The 20,388-nt window shown below is 37.5% G+C and overlaps 1 protein-coding gene across 1 annotated transcript in view; it reads left to right on the top strand.

Moving 5' to 3' along the window:
* The first annotated feature begins 2,048 nt into the window (after positions 1–2,048).
* The window catches only part of LOC135706959 (NACHT and WD repeat domain-containing protein 2), a 32,614-nt gene continuing 14,274 nt past the window's right edge, over positions 2,049–20,388 (top strand). The window contains exons 1-10 of the mRNA XM_065228652.1: positions 2,049–2,239; positions 6,795–6,883; positions 13,530–13,720; positions 13,793–13,922; positions 13,982–14,126; positions 14,180–14,847; positions 14,906–15,106; positions 15,164–16,009; positions 16,078–16,470; positions 16,576–16,760. Of these exons, the coding sequence (XP_065084724.1) occupies positions 2,137–2,239; positions 6,795–6,883; positions 13,530–13,720; positions 13,793–13,922; positions 13,982–14,126; positions 14,180–14,847; positions 14,906–15,106; positions 15,164–16,009; positions 16,078–16,470; positions 16,576–16,760 (2,951 nt within the window). The 5' untranslated portion in view covers positions 2,049–2,136. The remainder of the gene's footprint in view (positions 2,240–6,794; positions 6,884–13,529; positions 13,721–13,792; positions 13,923–13,981; positions 14,127–14,179; positions 14,848–14,905; positions 15,107–15,163; positions 16,010–16,077; positions 16,471–16,575; positions 16,761–20,388) is intronic.

Here is a 20,388-nt window from a genome sequence, read left to right as displayed (position 1 = left end):
CAAGGAAAAAATGAGTTAGGTAGTTATTTTTCAACTACGTGATTCCTAATCTTTTATTCGCTGTTCTCTAGCTTGAAGTGGTTAAGACTAGGATTGATTTTGTTGCGAAGGAATCCGTTTTTGACTGACTGAGGGGTGCGTCTTTGGTCCGATACTCCGAAGGGTATAAAGAGCGGGACCTTACAATTAGAGTCGGATCCTTGCGATAAAGGTAAGAATGACAGCTGTATCAAAACCGAATACTTCACCATTTCTCAATAGTGACGGAATAATACGGCATGCACTAAACTAAGGACACGGAGTATACCACAATAGATCAAATAACTGGTCGCAGTGGATTTATATCCCGAACAGAGGAAAAAAGATCTTTCCTAAAACATTTCAATAACATTCCTTTAGAACTGCTTAGAAAACCGCAAAAAAAAAACATTCTAAATTCAGATTATAATTTCCTTAGAATCCATTCCGGATTAGCTCGGGATTGTGGTGAGAATTCCATTGGAATTAATATTAAATGTTCATAGGATACTACCTCAGGGTTTCCTTTGAATTCTCGAGAATGAGAGGATTCTCAGAGTTCCTTTATTTTTTTTTTTTTAGATAAAGTCTTTTGTAAATCTCCAGTGATTGTAACAGCATACCTACTTGGGTATATTGGCAACCACTTATAGTGAATGTTGTCACATGATTCAGGGTAAAGACCAAGCTTGCTTCCACTACACTGCTTTAAAAAATTGTTTTTCGATATTATGAAATCATTAGATGTAATAATGATAATTAGTGCTTATAAGTTACATAAAACACATCATACCTGTCAATATTGCTTTCATAGCATTCTTCTTCTTCTTAGTATGTCAAGCTTATTGCTTATCGCATATTATCTTATTGCGTCAACTTAGTGTCCTGTTCTAGTCTAGATACACTTCCAAAGTTATTTGTTGAGAGCTTTCGATGCCTGTACCATTTTTGCTTTATTTAAGTTGTGTGGCCAGGCAAGTGCAAGTACTCTATTCCTATATATCATCGATAAGTGCATTAATTTGTGATTAATCGTCCATTACGAAAGTATAGGTGCATGATTAAACTTCACCTTATTATAGTTCAAAAGATGTGCAAGTGATGCTTTTGCTTTATAAAGTATACTGAATATGTACGTACACTGCTGATTCTACTCCGGAAATTATTTCCCTCAAGATTGACATTTCGACTTCAGAAACAAAACAAACTCCCCCAAAACTCCCAGTTGCTATACTTAATAGACCAGTAATCATGCAGTGCTGTTTTCACTTCAGTCTCTGCAGGCAATAAAAACCATGCAGCCACTAATTCCTATAACAGCGGCCACCCACAGAACGACAGACAATGCGGTAGTGACGTATTATCGAAAACAACAACTGTTGCGTCTTCGTCCCTCATCTATAGAGCAAGAGGTATTGAACCAGTCAGAATTCCCGGCAAACCTTCTAGTGGGACAATAGCCTCATTTCAGCAGAGCATAACACGGTTCGAATAGGTAAGTGGTTCCAATTTCGTTCCCCCAAAACAAGAATGATATGAAACCAGAATGCCTACCGTTTGCGTGTGGATAGATACGATCGTCGGCATAAGTGCACCATCCGTCGTCGGTTATGTGCTGTTTGCCGGCATTTTCCAGCCGCATGCCCTTGATAAAAAAAAAACAAATTCCACCAGGATCATTCAATATAAAACATCGACCAGAACGAAACTCGCATCCGAGACTGTGTGCAATTTTGTCCCACTAAAATCCATGTTTAAATTTTTTAACATTTTTATCACACTTTTCATATACTTTTTTGGTTTCATCATGATTAACCAAGAAAAACACTGCTTCTTCGTGGCGCAATTTATAACAATACCCAACAACCCGCTGCTCTCAATGCAGTTCAGAGAGCCTTCTAGGTTCACACAGGAAATTATCGACTAAACAAAACTATACATCCGTCGAGTTGTTAAAATAACAACTCCACAAAGGATTTTCCTGCAGTTCCCAGGAACCTTTCGTACACGAAACAGCAAACCTTAATTTTGCTCCCCGAGTGATAGGTTTTTTTACACCAAAAGTGGATAAAAAATCTCTTTTATTGAGAAGTGAAAGGATCAAAATCATCCAGCAAGATGGATGACCGCACTATTGATACGATTTTTGCGGGATCGCTGGAAAATTTACCCCCAGTGAGCTCCAAAATTGTACGGATTTTTACCAGCTCGACATTTACAGGTGAGTTATGTAACTGGTATATGACCTACAGTAGGTACATTATATGTGCCTTGAAAACAAACTTTCCGGAAGTTTCGAAAAGTTCAAGACCATTCACTGGTTAGAATCCTATTCGTAGTTGAAAACCGGATGCGCATTTAATAACTGAAAAAGCATATAGCAGGGCTTCTCAATCTATGGGTTACAGTATCGTGCTTAAATGGGTCAGGAAAATAATGTTGAAATGAATGAAAAATTATATGCATTTAAAACAATGTTGTGATTATCAGAATTCTGCTCAAATAACCTATAAACTTTGTGGAGATTGGAACTAGATACCGGAACAGAGACCTTTCCGTCGACTAGAATAAACAAAAAACCGATTAACCTTTCGTTTTCGCGATAAAAAATAATGTATTATTTTCAAACTAATAATAAGTTACTAACATATGTGAGTCAAAAATAATCCCAAATACTTACTTTATGCAGAGTAGTGTTGCAAAAAAAACCCAATTATTCAAATCACATGCTTGAGATTATTCGCCTACGAGTTATGCCTTGCAAAATTCAACTGCGCAATAATCACCGATGAGATTTCCGGTTCAAAAATGAAATGCAAATGGTGTAGTGTTTATTTTGAGCGTGCATGAGCTGAGCAGTTGTATTACTTCTACGTAATGTTAACGATTTACATAGTTGGAGATGCTAAGCATCAAATAACAGACAAAGTGGTAATTTTATATGATAGATGGAGGAGATGAAAGTGTGGAGTTGATAGTTCCGTTTGAGTAAGGCGGTATGAAAATTGTATATAGAGAGTAGTTGCTCGCTTTGAGGAAGGTACGAATCGGGTTGATCATCTCTCTTTACCAAACTTCCCTAGTGCCTCGTACTAACTATTTCAGTGCCAACATTTCAAAGGGGCGTAATTGCATTTGTAAACAATGGCTTTAGTCGTAGATATGTCACGAATAAAAGCTCACTAATGAAAATTAATGAACCAGCAGGTAGATGAATGTTTCCTCGAGTGTTTCCTTTACCAGCTATCATTGTTAATTTGAAGGTGTGGGCTTTTATTTGCGATAAACAAACGGTTAAAGCTATTGTTTACAAAAGCAATTACACCCCTTAGAAATGTTGGCCCTGATTTAACTTTCAAGATCACAGAATTAGATATAAAATCAAGATTAAAGTCCCAAATTTAACTTCAATTCTAATCGAAAGGAATAAACTCCAAATGTTTATGATTGTGTCCCTGTTTGTAACTAGATACTATTTGAAATTCTTTCTACGAACGCTTATTGGGTTATTTTTTTTTTTATTTGAAACGGAGTTAGTTGGTTGAACCCATTCGGTACCAATTTATTATTTACTCGTACTTTATACTTATAAAAGCTTTTTAGTGTTTTTATAATACAGGCATAGATAAACGGAAATTTTATGTAATGTTCTAAACTATCCTGGAGTGCTAATTCTTGACAAATTAGCTAAATCACCATGGTACGGGTTTTCCCTGTAGAAAATATGCAAACATGTTCATAAAATCTAGATTCATCATTCAAGATTCCATCAGATTCGATTATCTGGAATACTTTTGAAAACTTTCTGATCCACCTACAGTCTTCAAAGAATATGTGAGAGACGTCATTTGTACTTTCTAACAGTTGGAGATCTTCAGAACTTGATTAACCTGAAGTCTTTAAAAAATATCCAAGGAACTTTACTAATATCTTCATCTATCTGGAGATCGATTTATGAATATTTCCTGCTGTCTAGGAAAGATGCCTGAAAGAATATCCTGTAACCTATGCAACGTTCCCTAAACATCACCAAAACAAGGATCCCAAGTAACAATTTTGGTTTTATGAGGGTTCTGTAGAATATGATTTAGACTTGTAGAATGCTTTAAAACCTTGATAAAACTTGCAATGTTGCCTGGGATGGATGCTACTCAAATTTCTGCGAGTAAAACACACGGTGTTAGGAGACAGCACATGCATTTCGGAAGAGACGGTAAACTGATTTAATATTTAAGCGCAGCACGCAGTGTCCAAAGTGGTGGATTAACCAGCTTTATTGTCCCTCGGGGGTTTCTTTGCTTTAAGTTAATTTGGGTGCTTACATTCCTTAATCGGGTAATTTTAAAATATTCTATCGAAAAAAAAATTAAAGCATTGTTTTCCTAATATGTGTATGAAAAATTATGATATAACTAAATAATTAAAATTTTCCTCATTAGAATATTTTAAAACCAATCGATTTAGAAATATTGGCACCCACACTAACTTTTGTGATGAAAAAACGAGTTACATGAAAGTTGATTAGTTCCCCACTTCCAATTCAACGGGACCTCAGATAGCTTAGTCATTATAGCTGAAATTGTGTCAAACAACCTTTAATTTAATCGTAATTGCTGATACTGTTCTGTACGCAAAATTCCAAATTCATTTTTTAACCCTCTCTCTTAATCCTACGTAGATCTCTGAACATCTTCGAACTTCTGGAAAGACCCTGGAAAGATGCTTGAACATCTGCAAAGTTCCTTGAAATTTAACGAAATTCTCAAAACTTCCAAGAAGTTTATAGAGCTTTTATGAAGAAACTCTAAAACTGACAAACTGCATTGAAGATCCCTAAACTGAAGCAAGGAACTATTTTTAAATCTTCTACAAAATTCCCTACACTTATATGAAGTTTTCTGCACTTCTACGTTTCGCGTTGATTTTCCGCGAATGTTTCGCATATGAAATGTTTTGAACTTGTACTAAATTTTCTGAATTATTTCAGGCTCACGAGACTTCAGGACACTTAAATTATTTAAAGATCCCCGAATGAGTTTCCTTGAAATAAAATAATGTTTAACATAATTCTTAATAAGAGTTCACACTTCTGAGTTTCTACGAATTTTCCTGAAGCTCTATAAAGTTCCCAGAACTTCTACTAAGTTTCGATAATTTTTAAGATTTTCCCTGAATTTCTTAGAAGTCCTTGAAGTTTTGTGAAGTTCCCTCAGGTTAAAGAAAAATCCCGAACTTTTGGTCAATTTGTAGAGTCTGAAGACGTATTATTATGTTATCGATTAAATATCGTTATAATACTTATTGTTTTTTCTAGTCTAGAACATTAATAAAAGTAGACATTCATAAAAATCAATAAACAAACAATAAAAAGTAACTTCGCATCTGCTAAAACACCCAAAGTTCCTGAGAAGGGGAGGGGGGCTGGAGGAGTCCTACCCCCCCCCCCTAAGAACCCCCATTAGTAACGCAAATGATGCCTTCGTCTTGTTACTATGAAGGCTAATAGTTTTTTTTTTGTTGCGCTAAAATTCTACTAAAATGATAACATCTCATTTTTCCAACTAAAGAATGAAGCAATCGAGTCACTTCAAATTAACCGATGATTTTTGTGGGAAATGAAATTTTTTGATAAATCAGAACTGTTGGAGGGCCCCGAGTTCATATGATTTCTTAAAGTGGTTTGTAACCAACGGAAGTTTGAGAACTACTGGCATGTAGTATAAATAAGGTGGTTGCATTGCGAGCAGGAATTTTTGTATGTTTCAAGTGTCTTATGCACACAAACAAATATCTGGTTTTATATATTATGTTTTCATTAACTAGTCAATCCACCTTTGACCATTCTAGCTATAATATTGCGATTTCAGGGTAAAAGTAGTATTCAATGATAGATTATTAGAAAACCACAGCATTAACACTATACTGCGGCTGTGAATCACTGCATTACAATAATATTCTGGTGATGGGTCTTAGGCAGAATGCCACTACACTAACGCCATTACACCGAATATGTTATGAAGCGTATTACCGTATTACCCCGATACATGTCAAACTGTAACAGCTTCTGTTATACTTCATAAAGAAAACTTTCTATTTTACTCTGTAAGTACATCGAACAGACCTGTGTTTCCTTATAGGAACGTAGAAATAGCTCTAAAACAGTAAATGCCGTAAACACACATCAACAAATGCAGGCCGCCACCAAAGAACTCTGCATCAGTATTTTTTCAAGAATTGATTGTTTAAATAATCTAAAGAGTGGCCGTCCCATCGTCCCTTAACAGATTGACCAAAATAAAATAAAAATTCAAAACTTTCTGTTAAATAAATCTACTTTTCAAACTGTTAATTGAGAATTTTTAGAAAATCTTGAAAAAAGGGGAAAAAGGGGGCAGCGAGAGAGTTAGCGTTACATAATTTAAGGTGGGTTATGTCAAACGTAACTCATTGATACATAAAGAGGGGCCAATATCCAGATTTTTTGCGATTTTTTAATTTGTGTACCGTGCCTGTTATTGTAGTTTGCAGTTTAAACTGAACCATCGCTAATAAAAGTGCACCTTTACGTTGTATCGTCTTGGTATCTTCTGTGCACTTATTTCTTATGAACCAAGGAATAAGTGCTTCGAAGACATCAAAACGAGTTAACGTTAAAGCGTACTTTTATTATCGATTCCACACTTAAAGTCGCACTTATAATGTGTGCAACGCGTAATAATAAGAGATTTTCCGAAAATTTACATCCTTAAAAAACCATTTCTTCCATATGATTCCAGACACAACTATGGAACGAAACAACTTGATGGCTAAGTGCTACCCAAGAATAAAGGATTATTGTCGAGAAAAACATGGATTAGAATTTCAGGTAAAGTATATTGCTTAATTCATTGATACTTACACATGGCAGCATTCAGACTTCCGTAAGTTCTACCGTGAGAAGGATAAAAAAAAACAAACCAAAAAAGGTCTCATATTTAAATCTTTTTTAGTAGGGTAGGTGTACCAGTTATGGTTATACGTTCCTATCATGATGTGTTCCAATTATGGCCTATGGAATTCCCATACGCCATAATTGGAATACACCATAATAGGAACGCATAGCCTTACTGCTACATCAACCCTAGTGTAACAGTTACAAATATGAAGACGCACATAATCATTCTAGAATATACCGTTTGGACTCCATATTATAACGTCCATGTCCAACGAATCAAACGAGTTCAGAAACGCTTCGTCAGGTACGCTTTACGGGGTCTACCTTGGAATTATTCCTTCAACATACCACCTTACGATCAACGGTGTGCACTTATTAGAATGCAAACTTTAGAGCAGACAACCGATTCTCCAGAGGTTGTACATCTTCGACATTTTAACCGGCAACATCGACTGTATACTTCAGAATCAGCAAACCCTGTGGATTCTTAGTCACCGAACCAACTACGGCCAACATAATCCATAAGACGCGTGCTGCAGAGACTTCAATGAAGTCTTCCATGTATTTGATTTCATCATTCAGCCATTCCATAGCAAATGTGATGTAGTGGTTCTCGGAATTGCGTAAAAGTTGGTAGTTTTGTTTCTTATCGCAAAATATTAGCCCCGTATTTTTTTTGTCATTAGGGTTAGAGTGTTATGTTATGTTAATGTTAGAGTGATAAAAAAAATCGATTTTTGCATTGCTTTCAAAAATTACTTTTCATAACTTTTGTATCAAATATAAAAAAAGGTAATTAAAAATACCCTTTAGGAAAAATATAAAGATATTAAAATATTGTAATTTTGTATTGAAAAACATTGATTGTATTTGTTTGTCTTGGTTTTCATCGTTTGTACACAGAGAACGCAATATGTTTTTATATTTTTCCTTGAAAATTTATTGTCTTTCCTTTTTGAGTTAAATTTTTTGAAGTTATGGGTTTTCGCTCAATACTCCTAAGCAACTAGACATCACGAGAAGGAGGAGTATTGAGCGATATGGTAGTTTGTAAATTTTTTTCGGTATATTTATTTAAAAATATCAGCGGTGTGGTCTTAACCTCAATATACCTGTGTTGGTACCTCAAAACATAAACAATTTTCAAAATGTTGCTTGCAATAGATTGATATCGAGTAAACTAGAAAAAGCGAAGTGCATTTTCAACCGATTCGAGTATAAATATGACATTAAATCTGATTTTGAAAGGTGGCGCACAGCTAAAAAGTGAGGTTACGTGACACCACTGAAAAATATAGATTTATCTACAGATAAATGACATACAAACAATCAAACGTATTGTGTATTTTCCCTGTAAGACATCCGTCACTTAAACATTACCGCCATCTGGTGAGTACACTGTTATGGACAGTACGTTCTACAGATGGCGGTAGTGAGTAAACACCAAATGCAAGGGAATTGACTATGCGCGCTACAGATGGCGGCACTACCATGTAATAAAAATGTTAAATGCGTGTTCGATGGAAAACATGCTTGAGTTCTATTTGTTTGTCTGTGGTTAAATGTTTTAGCACACTTTTATTTTTACTAATGAAGTTTGCAAGAAGTAGCTGCTCCTTGATGTTTCTATTTCCTCACCGTGTTTGACTACCCCGAAATCGAGAAACAGCTAATGGCACATTTCGGGAATTCCTGTAAATCGGGAAATACTTTAGTCTTTTATGTCACCAAACAAGTCCATGCTTGACTGAATGAATTATGATTGTTACTATAATACTATGACATCTTTATTTGGAAGTTTTTTCAGCTTCCTTCAGAAGATAATTCAAACAACCTCGGAAAAAATTTCCGACTCTCCTGGAAAGGTCGGTCTTAAATAGGGGTATTACTCTAAGATTTTCCAAGCTAAACAAAACAGTCAAAGCCACTCTAATACGAAATATTCCTTTACAAAGTGTATATGTACATCCTTCACAAGCATCCTCAAGCTTTTGCAAGATCTTGCAAAGACTTGTGAGCGATTGTAAGGGATGTGATTGCGTAGAAAATGGATATTTCGTCTTGGATTGGTGAGGATTAGATTTTTTAGCTTCGAAAATCTTAGAATCACACCCCTAGCATCTTCGTCCAAACGTTTAAATTTTCGCCTTCGAAAAAGGCAAAAATATGATATTGATACCGATAAACTTGAAAACAATCTGGCAACGCTGGTTCAACCTAAATAATAAAAAAAAATCACTGTGAGTGTGCTTTGAACACTTGTTAATTAGTAGATTGTTAATGCATAGATTTTAAGCATGTATTTTTACATCCATATGTTGTGTAGCAACGTTAATTTATGCACAGGGAAGACAATACATTTCTGCATAGGAAAAATGTCTAGACTGGACCAGGAACCGAACCCACTGCATTCAATATGGTCTAACTCTAATGTGCAGTAATGTTGGCAGTAAATACCTATAACAGCGCACGACCCATCAGATAAGTTAAATATGTCGCGTGTCAAGATTGCTATATTTATTTCATTTCGTGTCTCCGTGGCAATCAAAAGTGCATAACACTATCAACCCAGCTTGAATGAAGACTAATCTAGGGTAGTTTGCTAATTGTTGCACACCACCCTATTGCTGCACACTTCACATTTTTCAATATTCAACATTTATCATCAGTGATCAATTGTTGATTGAAACCAAATATGTTTTTGTTACTCAGTATTAGAAATATTTTGATAAAACATGTTTTAGAAATTGTTGACATCGTTCATATAATTTCAGGAGATTTTTCCATTTTTTTTCTGCTATTAATCCTCAGATGTAAAATAAGCTATTACTGGTTCAAAATTCAACTAAATTTAGTAATATTTGAAGGAAAATGTTGGTTCTTCTTTCATATAACGATCAATGGCAATACATCTACCAGCCACGTGAAATTTATAGAAAAATAATAAATGTTCAACAATTGGATCACTTTTGGACTCTTGGTCCTAGATAATTGTCACATAGGATAACACCTAAAGGTATGCAACGTGTCATATAAAACAGCTGCTGCATATATTTTCCTTCTAATGTTGACCGATTAAAAATGCATTTAGCCATAGTTTAAGGGTCAGTAATGCCGGTGCCGGTTGTGTAGTGGTAAGCGTGACTACTTTCTCACCCCAATGGGTCTGGGTTCAATCCCAGCCGAGGTCGGTGGGATTTTTCTGAGGCATAAAAATCTCTGGTCACGTCTTCCTTCGGAAGGGAACTAGAGCCGTTGGTCCCGTCCCATGTTTGTTTGAATGGGTGCGATATCCTACGCAGGTGTGGAAGCTGCCTTCCTGCACATTAGATTACCGTCAATGGATGGCAATCGATGTCCGTCGGTGATTGGCACTAGCTTGCGGAATAGGGACCGACGTTTAATAAAGGAATGAAGAAGAAGAAGGGTATGTAATAATTAGATACAAAGTGTGCAATAATAGGATTTCATAGTAAATGATGCGTGAAACAAAGTGTTATTATATGGAAAGTTTTTACGAATATAAAATGCCGATGAGCTTAGGACATGCTTCATCAATCACATTCACAGTTTTCTTGAGTAATTTCTACTTCAAAAACGTTTTAAAGTTCGTAAAAACTGAATGGCAGGACGACCAATTATCACTGACTTTTATATCTATTGCTAATAATTCACAATGTATAAAAGGTCCAGCCCGTGCGTGATCATATTTTGGTGCTTAGCTGTGCAAGAATTGCAAAATTACCCTATCTTCCATGGCCCAGTGAACCCTTTTTTATTGATTTTCCATTTTCAACACCTGTCTCATTTATTCATGCCGCCGAAACGATTGACGCTGACTCGATTCCATCTTTTATGAATCGTTTTCCTATTGTTTCGCCCATATTGAATCCCTCAAAATATTTTCGTTCCTGCCTCTCTCTCTCGACGGACATATGGTATGCTAAAATCTATGAGATAATAAAAGTCTCCCCCAAGTGGATGGATTATTTTGGGACTATCTTCCCACCAAACATAACTGAACCAGAATGAAATTGTGCCACACTCTGTCTGTTGAAGAGCCGGCAAAACAATAACCAAGACACGCAGAGTCAATTCCCGAACCGGTAGAATTCCTTTTCGTTTCCCCCAGGCATAGTTGTCAAGGAGTAGCGAAATAAACAAAACTATAACGACCATGGCAGGAGACTAATCATAGCACATAATTGCCAATTCAGAGTGCAGGACTAAGTGAGAGAAATACCTTAGCACATTTATCGTATTACCGGCTGGGACTGGCATTTTTTCTTGCTTTCTATCACGTCTGGGTACCCACGTTAATATACAACACTTTCGTGAGACAGTTCGTCACAAATCAAGGGTGTCTAGTGGTAGGAGATGCAATGGTTACCCAATGAACATAGCAGGAAGATAAGAATACCCTTGCATAAAAGGATGATTTTCCTAAAGAATAATTGATTGAATCATACAGATATTTTTTTTAATTTAAACTTTAAAGGTTCTTCATAAATTCACAGCCATAGAGACAGAGTTAAAGGAATGCCAGCCTAATAACCGGACGTCATTATCGCGTTGGCAAAACATTTCTTACGTGACACTGGGCCCAAAACAGTAAAATTAAGGGTCAGGACATGCTGCCTATTGTCAAACTTTGTTGTCGGTATAGAACCTGCCGCTGGCCTGATAGTAGCTGACTATGTACGCCAATGGTGACCATACTACCAACTTAAGAAAATTCCAGTCAACCATTAAATCCGCTAAGGTGTACAGATTGTCAAATTTTATATCTGTTTGTATGTGCTAAATCTGTAATTATGGCTGGGTTACTGAGTAATGCAGTAACCATTTCTGAAGTATGATCCGTTTTTCTCCTTAAAAAATAGAAAAGAGGAATATTTAAAAAAAAAAACAAATTGCCTCTGTAAATTGCACCCTCCCACACTACATGCTTTGTGTTGTCCTAGTGTATTTTGTTGATAAGTTCCTAACTACATCCATGTGTTAAGAATCCGATGGCTGCAAGCAAGCAATGCGACACGAGAAAAGTTTATGCTTTTTTTACAGTTGTCGCAATTACCGACAAGGTTGGAAAAAGGGGAAGTTTTCCGGTTAACTTTTCATGTCTCGATGTATATACCTAGGGCAATTAGCTTGATTGATTCCAGTCCATAAATCGTAATCATTGGTACTTGGTCGTACAAACAGAAAAAGTTCCTGATGACCTCAGCTGGTGTGTTTGTTGGTAAATTGTTGGAGAAAAGAGTACTTCAATGAATCCACCATACAATAAAATATGCCTTTTTGTATCAATCGTTCGTTTAACCTTCTTATCTGAATTCTGATGAATGTGGGCGTCTTAGTGGAATACCTGTATACCTGTATCTCTTCTTATCTGTTTATCTTCTTCCTAACTTCCACAGACAAACAGACATTTCACATTGAGCACAGCCAAAATTTTTTGTCGTAAACCTGCAAAAGTTTGCTGGATTTTGCTGAGCTGGAAATCCAGCAAAAATAAATAATGTTTGCTGAATTCGCAGCTTTGGAAAAATATCACTTTTCTGTAATTTTCAGCGATTTTTATTACTCTTATTTTGAACCATTTATAGAAATAATATCGTACAATAATTATGCTATACAAAGTTATCAATTTGTTAAATAATTAATAATGTTACTATACACATTAATCAAAAACAATTAAATGGATAGCTGATTTATGATTTAAATTTATGAAGGGATAGCAGGATATTTCTGTTTTTAGACTTCGAACAAGTATCTCCTGGATTCAAATGAGGCTATAACGCAACAGGCAGTTATTAGTTATGATGAAATATAAGGACTGTTCAGTTTATAAAACGGACAAAAAAATTCCATAGCTTTTACATTGTATTCGTATTGTTTCTTCGGGACATAAATAGATTAAGTTAAAAACAAAATTGTTCAATGCTTAAATTAATGATAATCAAACGCATAACTTCAAAAATCACAATCAAAGCAAGGTTTAAAAAAATAGTTTTTACCCAATACCCTAAAACCAATATTTTGTTCTTCCATCTTGATGTTTTCTCGCCTAGACAAACAAGGTTTCTTTTTTAATTCCACGGAATCACACATATTCACATACTTACGTAGATAGGTAAACAATCTCGTATTTTATACTTGTCAGATCACTTAATTAGAACACAATGTGATAAAAAGTCTATTGACAGAGTTAATAATCAGAAATGTATATATATTTAGCGTTTCAAATGTGTATATTCAATTACAATTCAATACTTTAACTATTTATGTTTGTATTACTTCTGCGTGAAGTTAACGATTTCACATAGTTGAAGATGCCAAGTTTTAAATAACAGGCAGTGGTCATTTTATAGGATAGATGAGGAGATGAAAGTATAGAGTTTATAGTTCCGTTAGAGTAGGGCAATGTGAAAATTGTATAAAGAGAGTAGAAAGCGAGCAAGGACAACTTTGAGGAAGGTACGAATCGGGTTGATCATCTCTCTTTACCAACCCCCCCTCACCATCCCTATCCAAATCAAATCTAAAGTAGAACACAATTTATACATTCCTATAGGTTGTTGACATGAGATGGGGTGTACGAGATGAAGCTACCGATGATCATATGACTACTGAGCTGTGCATGCGAGAAATCAGAAATTGTCAACGTCTATCGATGGGACCGAATTTTGTAGTTTTCCTCGGTCAAAAGTATGGATACCGTCCAATTCCAACATACATTCTTTCGTCTGAGTTGCAACTTATCAGGTCGGTTCAAGGAAATTATAGTAAAATGGTTGTTAAAAAGAGGTAACAAAAGAATATGCATTTAACTTACAGAGATGATCTTGCTTCCATGGGCATCGATGTCTCGGTATTGGATTTATGGTACAAGAAGGATAGTAACGCTGTACCTCCAATATCTATTCTACAACCAATCTCGTCGATTTTGACCAACTTCAACAATAAGGTAAGCTCAATTTACAATTTGAAACAAAAATCAAACACAGGTTGTTTTTTTTTCAATAGCGTGTTCCAAAGCTACAAGCAGAAGATCAAGCCGTTTGGTGGGATACCATGACGAAGATGCAAAAACTGTTCCGCAAAGGCGCAGCTTCACTTTTTGGGCAGGGAAAGCTGGACAAAGATCAGACGCATAATTATTTCATGTCTGGTAAATTTATTAGACATACACATGTAATCGGTATAAAAACTAACTATTTCCAGTCACTGAGAGAGAAGTTATCAACGGATGTCTGAATGTTAAAAATACTAAAAACCACTGTTTGGCGTATATTCGATACATCAACAACATAAACCTGCAAAATTTGAAGAAAGCATCTCTCTACGTAGACATTCTGAACCGTAGCTTGGACACTGAAGCTTGCAAGCTTCTTGCTGATCTTCGAGATGCGCGCGTCCCGAACCGGATCGAAGTATCTAATCTTCAAAAATATACCATCGAATGGATTGGTCGAGAAGGACTGGATGTTGAAACTCACGAGGAGTATCTCAATCATTTCATTACGCATTTCTACAAAAATATTACTAAACTTGTAGATCGTGCCATGCGCAAGGAGGACTCAAGTGCTCAGGGTCAAATTGTTACAGAGATTCTGCAGCATTTGCATGCCAGCAACAACTCGGTTAAGGTATTCTATGGGCGTGAGGAACAACTGAAACGGATAAAAAATTACATGTTAGGAACATGTGAAAAACCGCTAGTCTTGTACGGAGAAGGCGGCTGCGGAAAGACATCACTGTTGGCCAAAAGTGCTGCCTTGACATTTACCGAGTGGTTTGCCAAAGTTCGACCGATAAGCATCATACGTTTCCTAGGAACAACTCCGGATTCTAGTGCCCTGACGCCTACTTTGATTTCAATCTGCCAACAGGCTCGTAATCTCATACAAAAAGTTTTCTCATCATGCTACAGTTTGTTTATTCTTGCAGATATCCTATAACTTTATGCTTCCTTTCGATCAAATACCGGACGATTTGGTACCGTTAACTGCACATTTCAAACAACTTCTGACTTATGCAAGTGAGCAACAGCCTTTGTTGCTTTTCCTCGACTCTGTTGATCAGCTAACAGGAACTCAGGATTCAAGTAAAGTGTCCTGGTTACCTACTCGCCTACCATCGCTTTGCAGGGTAAGATCCTAATCAAGTCTGCAATTTTTACTAAGTAATACTATTTTTCCAAACAAGATCATTGTTACTTGCGCTGCTGAGGAGTCCAACCCTGTGGTATCTCAGGAATATCATTTGCTGCGTCGAATGATCGACATTGAGGAAAACTTCATCGAAGTCACAGCATTGGGCGAGGACCTTGCAATGAACGTGATTAAAATGTGGATGGCAACTGCGTGTCGGGATCTCTCCAATTATCAGTGGCGCTTAGTAGCAAACGCGATTGGCAAATGCTCTCTTCCAATTTTCGTCAAACTTGTGTTTGCCGAAATTTGTCGCTGGAGAAGCTACACTCGGCCACAGGATACCCATCTTGCTTCGACTGTCATGGATAGTATTATGATGCTTTTTGAACGTATTGAAAAGCAGCACGGACGAATCCTAGTATTCCACGCTCTGGCTTATATCACTGCGGCAAAGTCAGGCCTTTCGGAAAGTGAGCTGGAAGACTTGATATCACTAGACGATCGCGTACTCGATGATGTCTATCAGTACCATTTGCCGCCAGTTCGGCGTATTCCTCCTTTACTGTGGACGCGAATTCGCAATGACCTGCCCAACTATCTCAGTGAACGTGAAGCAGATGGAGTTAACGTAATGAATTGGTACCACAGACAGTTCAGAGACACCGCTAAGGAACGATACTTTAAGAACATGAATATGGCAATCTATTTTCATTCAATGATCGCCGATTATTATCTTGGAATCTGGGGTGGTAAGCCGAAACCATTCAAATACACGGAAATTCAACGTCATCGCTTCGGTCTGACGGACAAAGAAGGTATCGCTGATAGGAAGGTTCCAATTCAACCCTTGGTTTTCACCAATAAAGAAGGAAAAGTCACTCGATACAATCTGAGAAAGGTAAGTAGACACAGAAACCTTTCTCTGATATTCTTTGCAAAATAAAAATAAAAATTCTGTCTTTTTAGTTTGGTGAACTTCCCTTCCATTTGGTCCGATCGCGTCGGTTTACCGATTTGTACGAAAACGTACTCTTCAACTATGACTGGTTGCACGCAAAGTTGTCCAGTTGCCCCCTGCAGGCCGTGTTGGCAGATTTCGAAGATGCTTCGGTGAATATTGACGATAAAGATGCCAGACGTGAACTTATGTTGGTTGCCGATGCCCTTCGGCTAGGCGGTGCCATTCTCGGTGTCTATCCAAACATGCTGGCGGCGCAGTTGATCGGTCGTTTGCTGCCGGAAATTGGTGGAAATCCCAACATTAAGATGTTGCTTGAAGCGTGCGATAAATCTGGCCCTAAAGACTCCGCTTTGATACCACTGAACCACTGTCTCCACACACCGGGTGGTCCATTAAAGGTAATCCTCTCGTTAGCGAAATGTGCCTTCATTTTCTCTATTTTTTTCTCTTTTTGTCTTCCTTCTATTTCCTCCTCCCTTTTCCCACACACACACACACTCCAGTACTCACTCGAAGGACACCAGTTTGCGGTTTTTGGGTTCTGTCTCACCAGCGATTATCGCTACATGGTGTCGATTTCAACTCGATTCATCACGTGGGATTTGTCCACTTCCGATCTGACGCGTGATGTCAATCCGGGTGTGGAAGGGATTATGCAGCAGTTGGTGCTTAGTCCCGACAACAAGTGGTGAGTACAATACAATTGTGAATGGATTACAATTATGTACAAATAAAATGCAAGGCAGACCAGAACTAAACAATTTGATAATTAGTAACAGTGATGAACTCATAGAAAAAAGAACAATCGAATTAAAAATAACATAGCTGATAACCTGCTCACTACAAATCAACCAAGGCAATTGACTAGTAAAAATCCCGGTATAGCTGGTATAGCGTTACACTGCAATATTGATCAGAACATTTACAATTTACTGTGATTTTCATATCTCATAACTTCATCGCCTTAACGACTACATTAACATGCTTGATTTTATTACTATTGAATAGTGAATTGCACTGCAGTTTAGTCAGTAATTTAGTCATTCGAAAAGTTACTCCCATACAGGGGAAAAGATGCTGTAATCCAAGGGCAAATTGATCAGCGGATGAAATTGATGCACTTTTAATTGTCACGTATAACAATTTCGGTGATAGATACCAAGAAAAATCTTAACAGAATTTCGTCATGAGACTAAAATTATTGCCTTCATGAGTTTTTCATAATAAAAAATTACATTTTAATGCATAAATTTCAATTTTATTGAGCTGACGTTCATCACCATACAATATTATCATTCAAAGAAACGATCATAGGGATAGGGCTGCAACGATTGATGTCATTGGCCTGCAAGTAGCATGTTTGTTGTCCATTAACGCAAATTATTTAATAAATTACGGTAGAATGTTTCCAAAATCAAGAAATCGAGGGTTTTTCGCAAAAAGTCCTGTGATTGTTAATCAAATTTCCTGCATTTAGGCACAATTGTGCATTTCAAGAAAGCTGTTTTAGCATTTCTGCTGAAAATACTCTTCGCACATGGGTTTAAGCATCGGATTCGGATTGAGGGAACCCAAATTTAATAAATACACTGGTAAGCCATTTGAGGGATTGATCAATTTCACCCCACGTCGATATTTTCCAATGACATTTGTAGTTTAACTCATGGTGAGCAAACAATGTTAGATGTTGCATCATTTTTTACACGTAAATGGGTCCATTATGCCGAAGTGGCGCTACATCCTACTTGAAATCGTGATATTAATTTCCTAATCAAACTTAGAGAAAAGGTTTCGTCCAGTCACTTCAAAATGTTTTTTAAGGATTATGAATTGATAAGATGTCATAATGATGTTTGTTCTTGTATGTTATACGAAGAGGTTGTAAAGTATGTGTTTGACACATAAAACCTATTACTTTCGCTTTTAATTTCGCTTTCAAAGCTCATGAATCATAAAATCGCTGATTTTGGCTGATAGGAACATACACACTAAGATTATTTTACCGAAATCTGTGAAATTTTACCGAAATCTCAACAGCTGAACGTTCGGTAAACAGTTTGGTGATTTTTCTCAGATTTTCTGTGATTTTTCGCAGATATTCGTTGAAAAATTACAGGAAAACTGTGAAAAATCACCGAACTGTTTACCGAACGTTCAGCTGTTGAGATTTTGGTAAAATTTCACAGATTTCGGTAAAATAATCCAAGTGTGTAGGCTTGTCATCCTTTGGCCTCATGGGTTTTCAAAACACGCTCTCTAGCAACGCCATTATCTGCACATTTCCAAACAGCGTGATCGATGCCATCGTAACCGTTTCCACACCGACAGATGTTGCTTTCCACGAAATTTATTCTATGGAGATGTTCATCACGCGAATCACTATCGCGAACTTTGATCAAAAAATCTAAAAATATCTAAATTTCATAGAGGTTCTCAGGATTTTCTTGAAGATATAAGTGCTCGGAAAAAGCTCTTGCATTTTTATTTAATTAATGGAACTTCGTTGATGATCTATAATCAACTTAGCAAAAATGTATGTAGTTCTTGAAATTCCCATGATACAATACCCTTGCTTTCCAGAAATTCATTGAACTGCCCTTTGATTCTTTGAGTAAACACCCTGTAAATAGAAAAGAGAAAAAACGTCAAAAATCTTTATAGATGCAGAACACAATACTTTAATTTTTCGAAAATTAGAACAAATTCAGATCCTACTGTTGCGGGAGTAAAACAAACACTGTTCCGATAGTTGCGGTGACTGAGCAACTTCAAAGCTGCAAATTTATTTCATATTAGGTTAATAAAGTTGTTTTAAGGTTTTACTTTTGAACTTACATTTTCAGTGTTCGCTCATCCGAAAATAAGGTTATGTTTTTCTCTGCCGCACTTCTCTCATCTAGAACCTGTCGTAAAAGCTTATTACATATCGAGTTACACAAGTTCATATGGCAATTCTTACCGTAGGTACTAATGCTAAGTTATTTTGAACTAATTGAATATAAACGGAATGATTTTACTGGGTATTTAGAGCAAAGTTATCAATTCACTTTTTTTCCTTGTATCGCGCACCAGGTGCTTTTTCGTTTTGACAGTTTCTCGCGCTAATCGTTCGAGGGAGTGGACGGTAGCTTCACGTCTGCGTACGCACAGTGGGCACGGCAACATCCCCCCACCCGTGAGCTTCCCCAGTCCCGGAACGGCCATCCTCTTCAGCGGAGATTTGATCCTTTCTCACGTCCAAGAGTGCCAACTTCACGGCTGGCCTTGACATGATTCCTCTCGCTGTTTGAACAGTGGCCCGTCTGACCTGGTTGTCAGCTCCCTTGGTAGTTTCAAGAATTCGTCCCCTCGTCCAGCTATTTCGTACGTTTTCGTCGATTACTATGACTAAGTCGCCAGGTTCCAACGGTTTCACCTTCTCAAACCATTTTGTACGCCTTGTCAGCATAGGAAGGTACTCGCGTACCCACCTTCGCCAGAATCCATCCACAATGTGTTGTGTTAGTTTCCAGCTATCACGAAGTACACCACCATCGCCTACCAGTGCCGTTTCCGGTTGTTTCACTCCGCTTGATCCGTACAGCAAAAAATGGTTCGGAGTCAGTGCTTCGTCATCGGCTTGCTCCAGGGGCAAATATGTTAGTGGCCGTGAGTTCACTACACCTTCCGCCTCCAACAATATTGTCTCCAAAACTTCGTCGCTAGGGTAACGTGGACTATCGGATATTGTTTTCATGGCCGTTTTCACCGATCTCACTAAACGCTCCCATGGTCCACCCATATGCGGAGCTGCTGGGACGTTGAAATGCCATGTGGTGTACGCGTTGGTAAATGTAGAAGCACATTCCTGGCTTATGTCCCGAATCTTCTGTTGCTCTTCGGACAGCTGGCGATTGGCTCCCACAAAGTTGGTGCCGTTATCCGAATACACTTCAAGGGGAGCGTGCCACGAATCGCCGAAAGGCCATGATACAGGATTTTGACGACAGGCTATGCGTTACTTCAAGGTGGACAGCTCTCACCGTTAAACAGGTAAACAGGGCTATCCATCTCTTCACCAAACTTCGACCTACCTTTACCTCCAATGGCCCAAAATAGTCCACACCAACGTATGTGAATGCTCGTACAAATGGTGTGAGCCGAACACTGGGCAGTGGAGCCATCATCGGGGGCTTGGGAACTGCATGGTTGACCTTACATAGCTGGCATCCCCGCGCAACTTTTCGAATCAAGGTACGAAGTCCGGAAATGTAATACTGTTGTCTCATTTCGTTGTGAACTGTCTCATGATTCGCGTGCAAGAAGCGTCGATGGAA

The sequence above is a fragment of the Ochlerotatus camptorhynchus genome, unplaced genomic scaffold, assembly GCF_037179485.1.
Source record: "Ochlerotatus camptorhynchus isolate MF236.1 unplaced genomic scaffold, CSIRO-AGI_Acam_v1.1 ptg000299l, whole genome shotgun sequence".
NCBI classification, from domain to species: domain Eukaryota; kingdom Metazoa; phylum Arthropoda; class Insecta; order Diptera; family Culicidae; genus Ochlerotatus; species Ochlerotatus camptorhynchus.
This window is presented reverse-complemented; position numbering and strand designations above follow the sequence as displayed.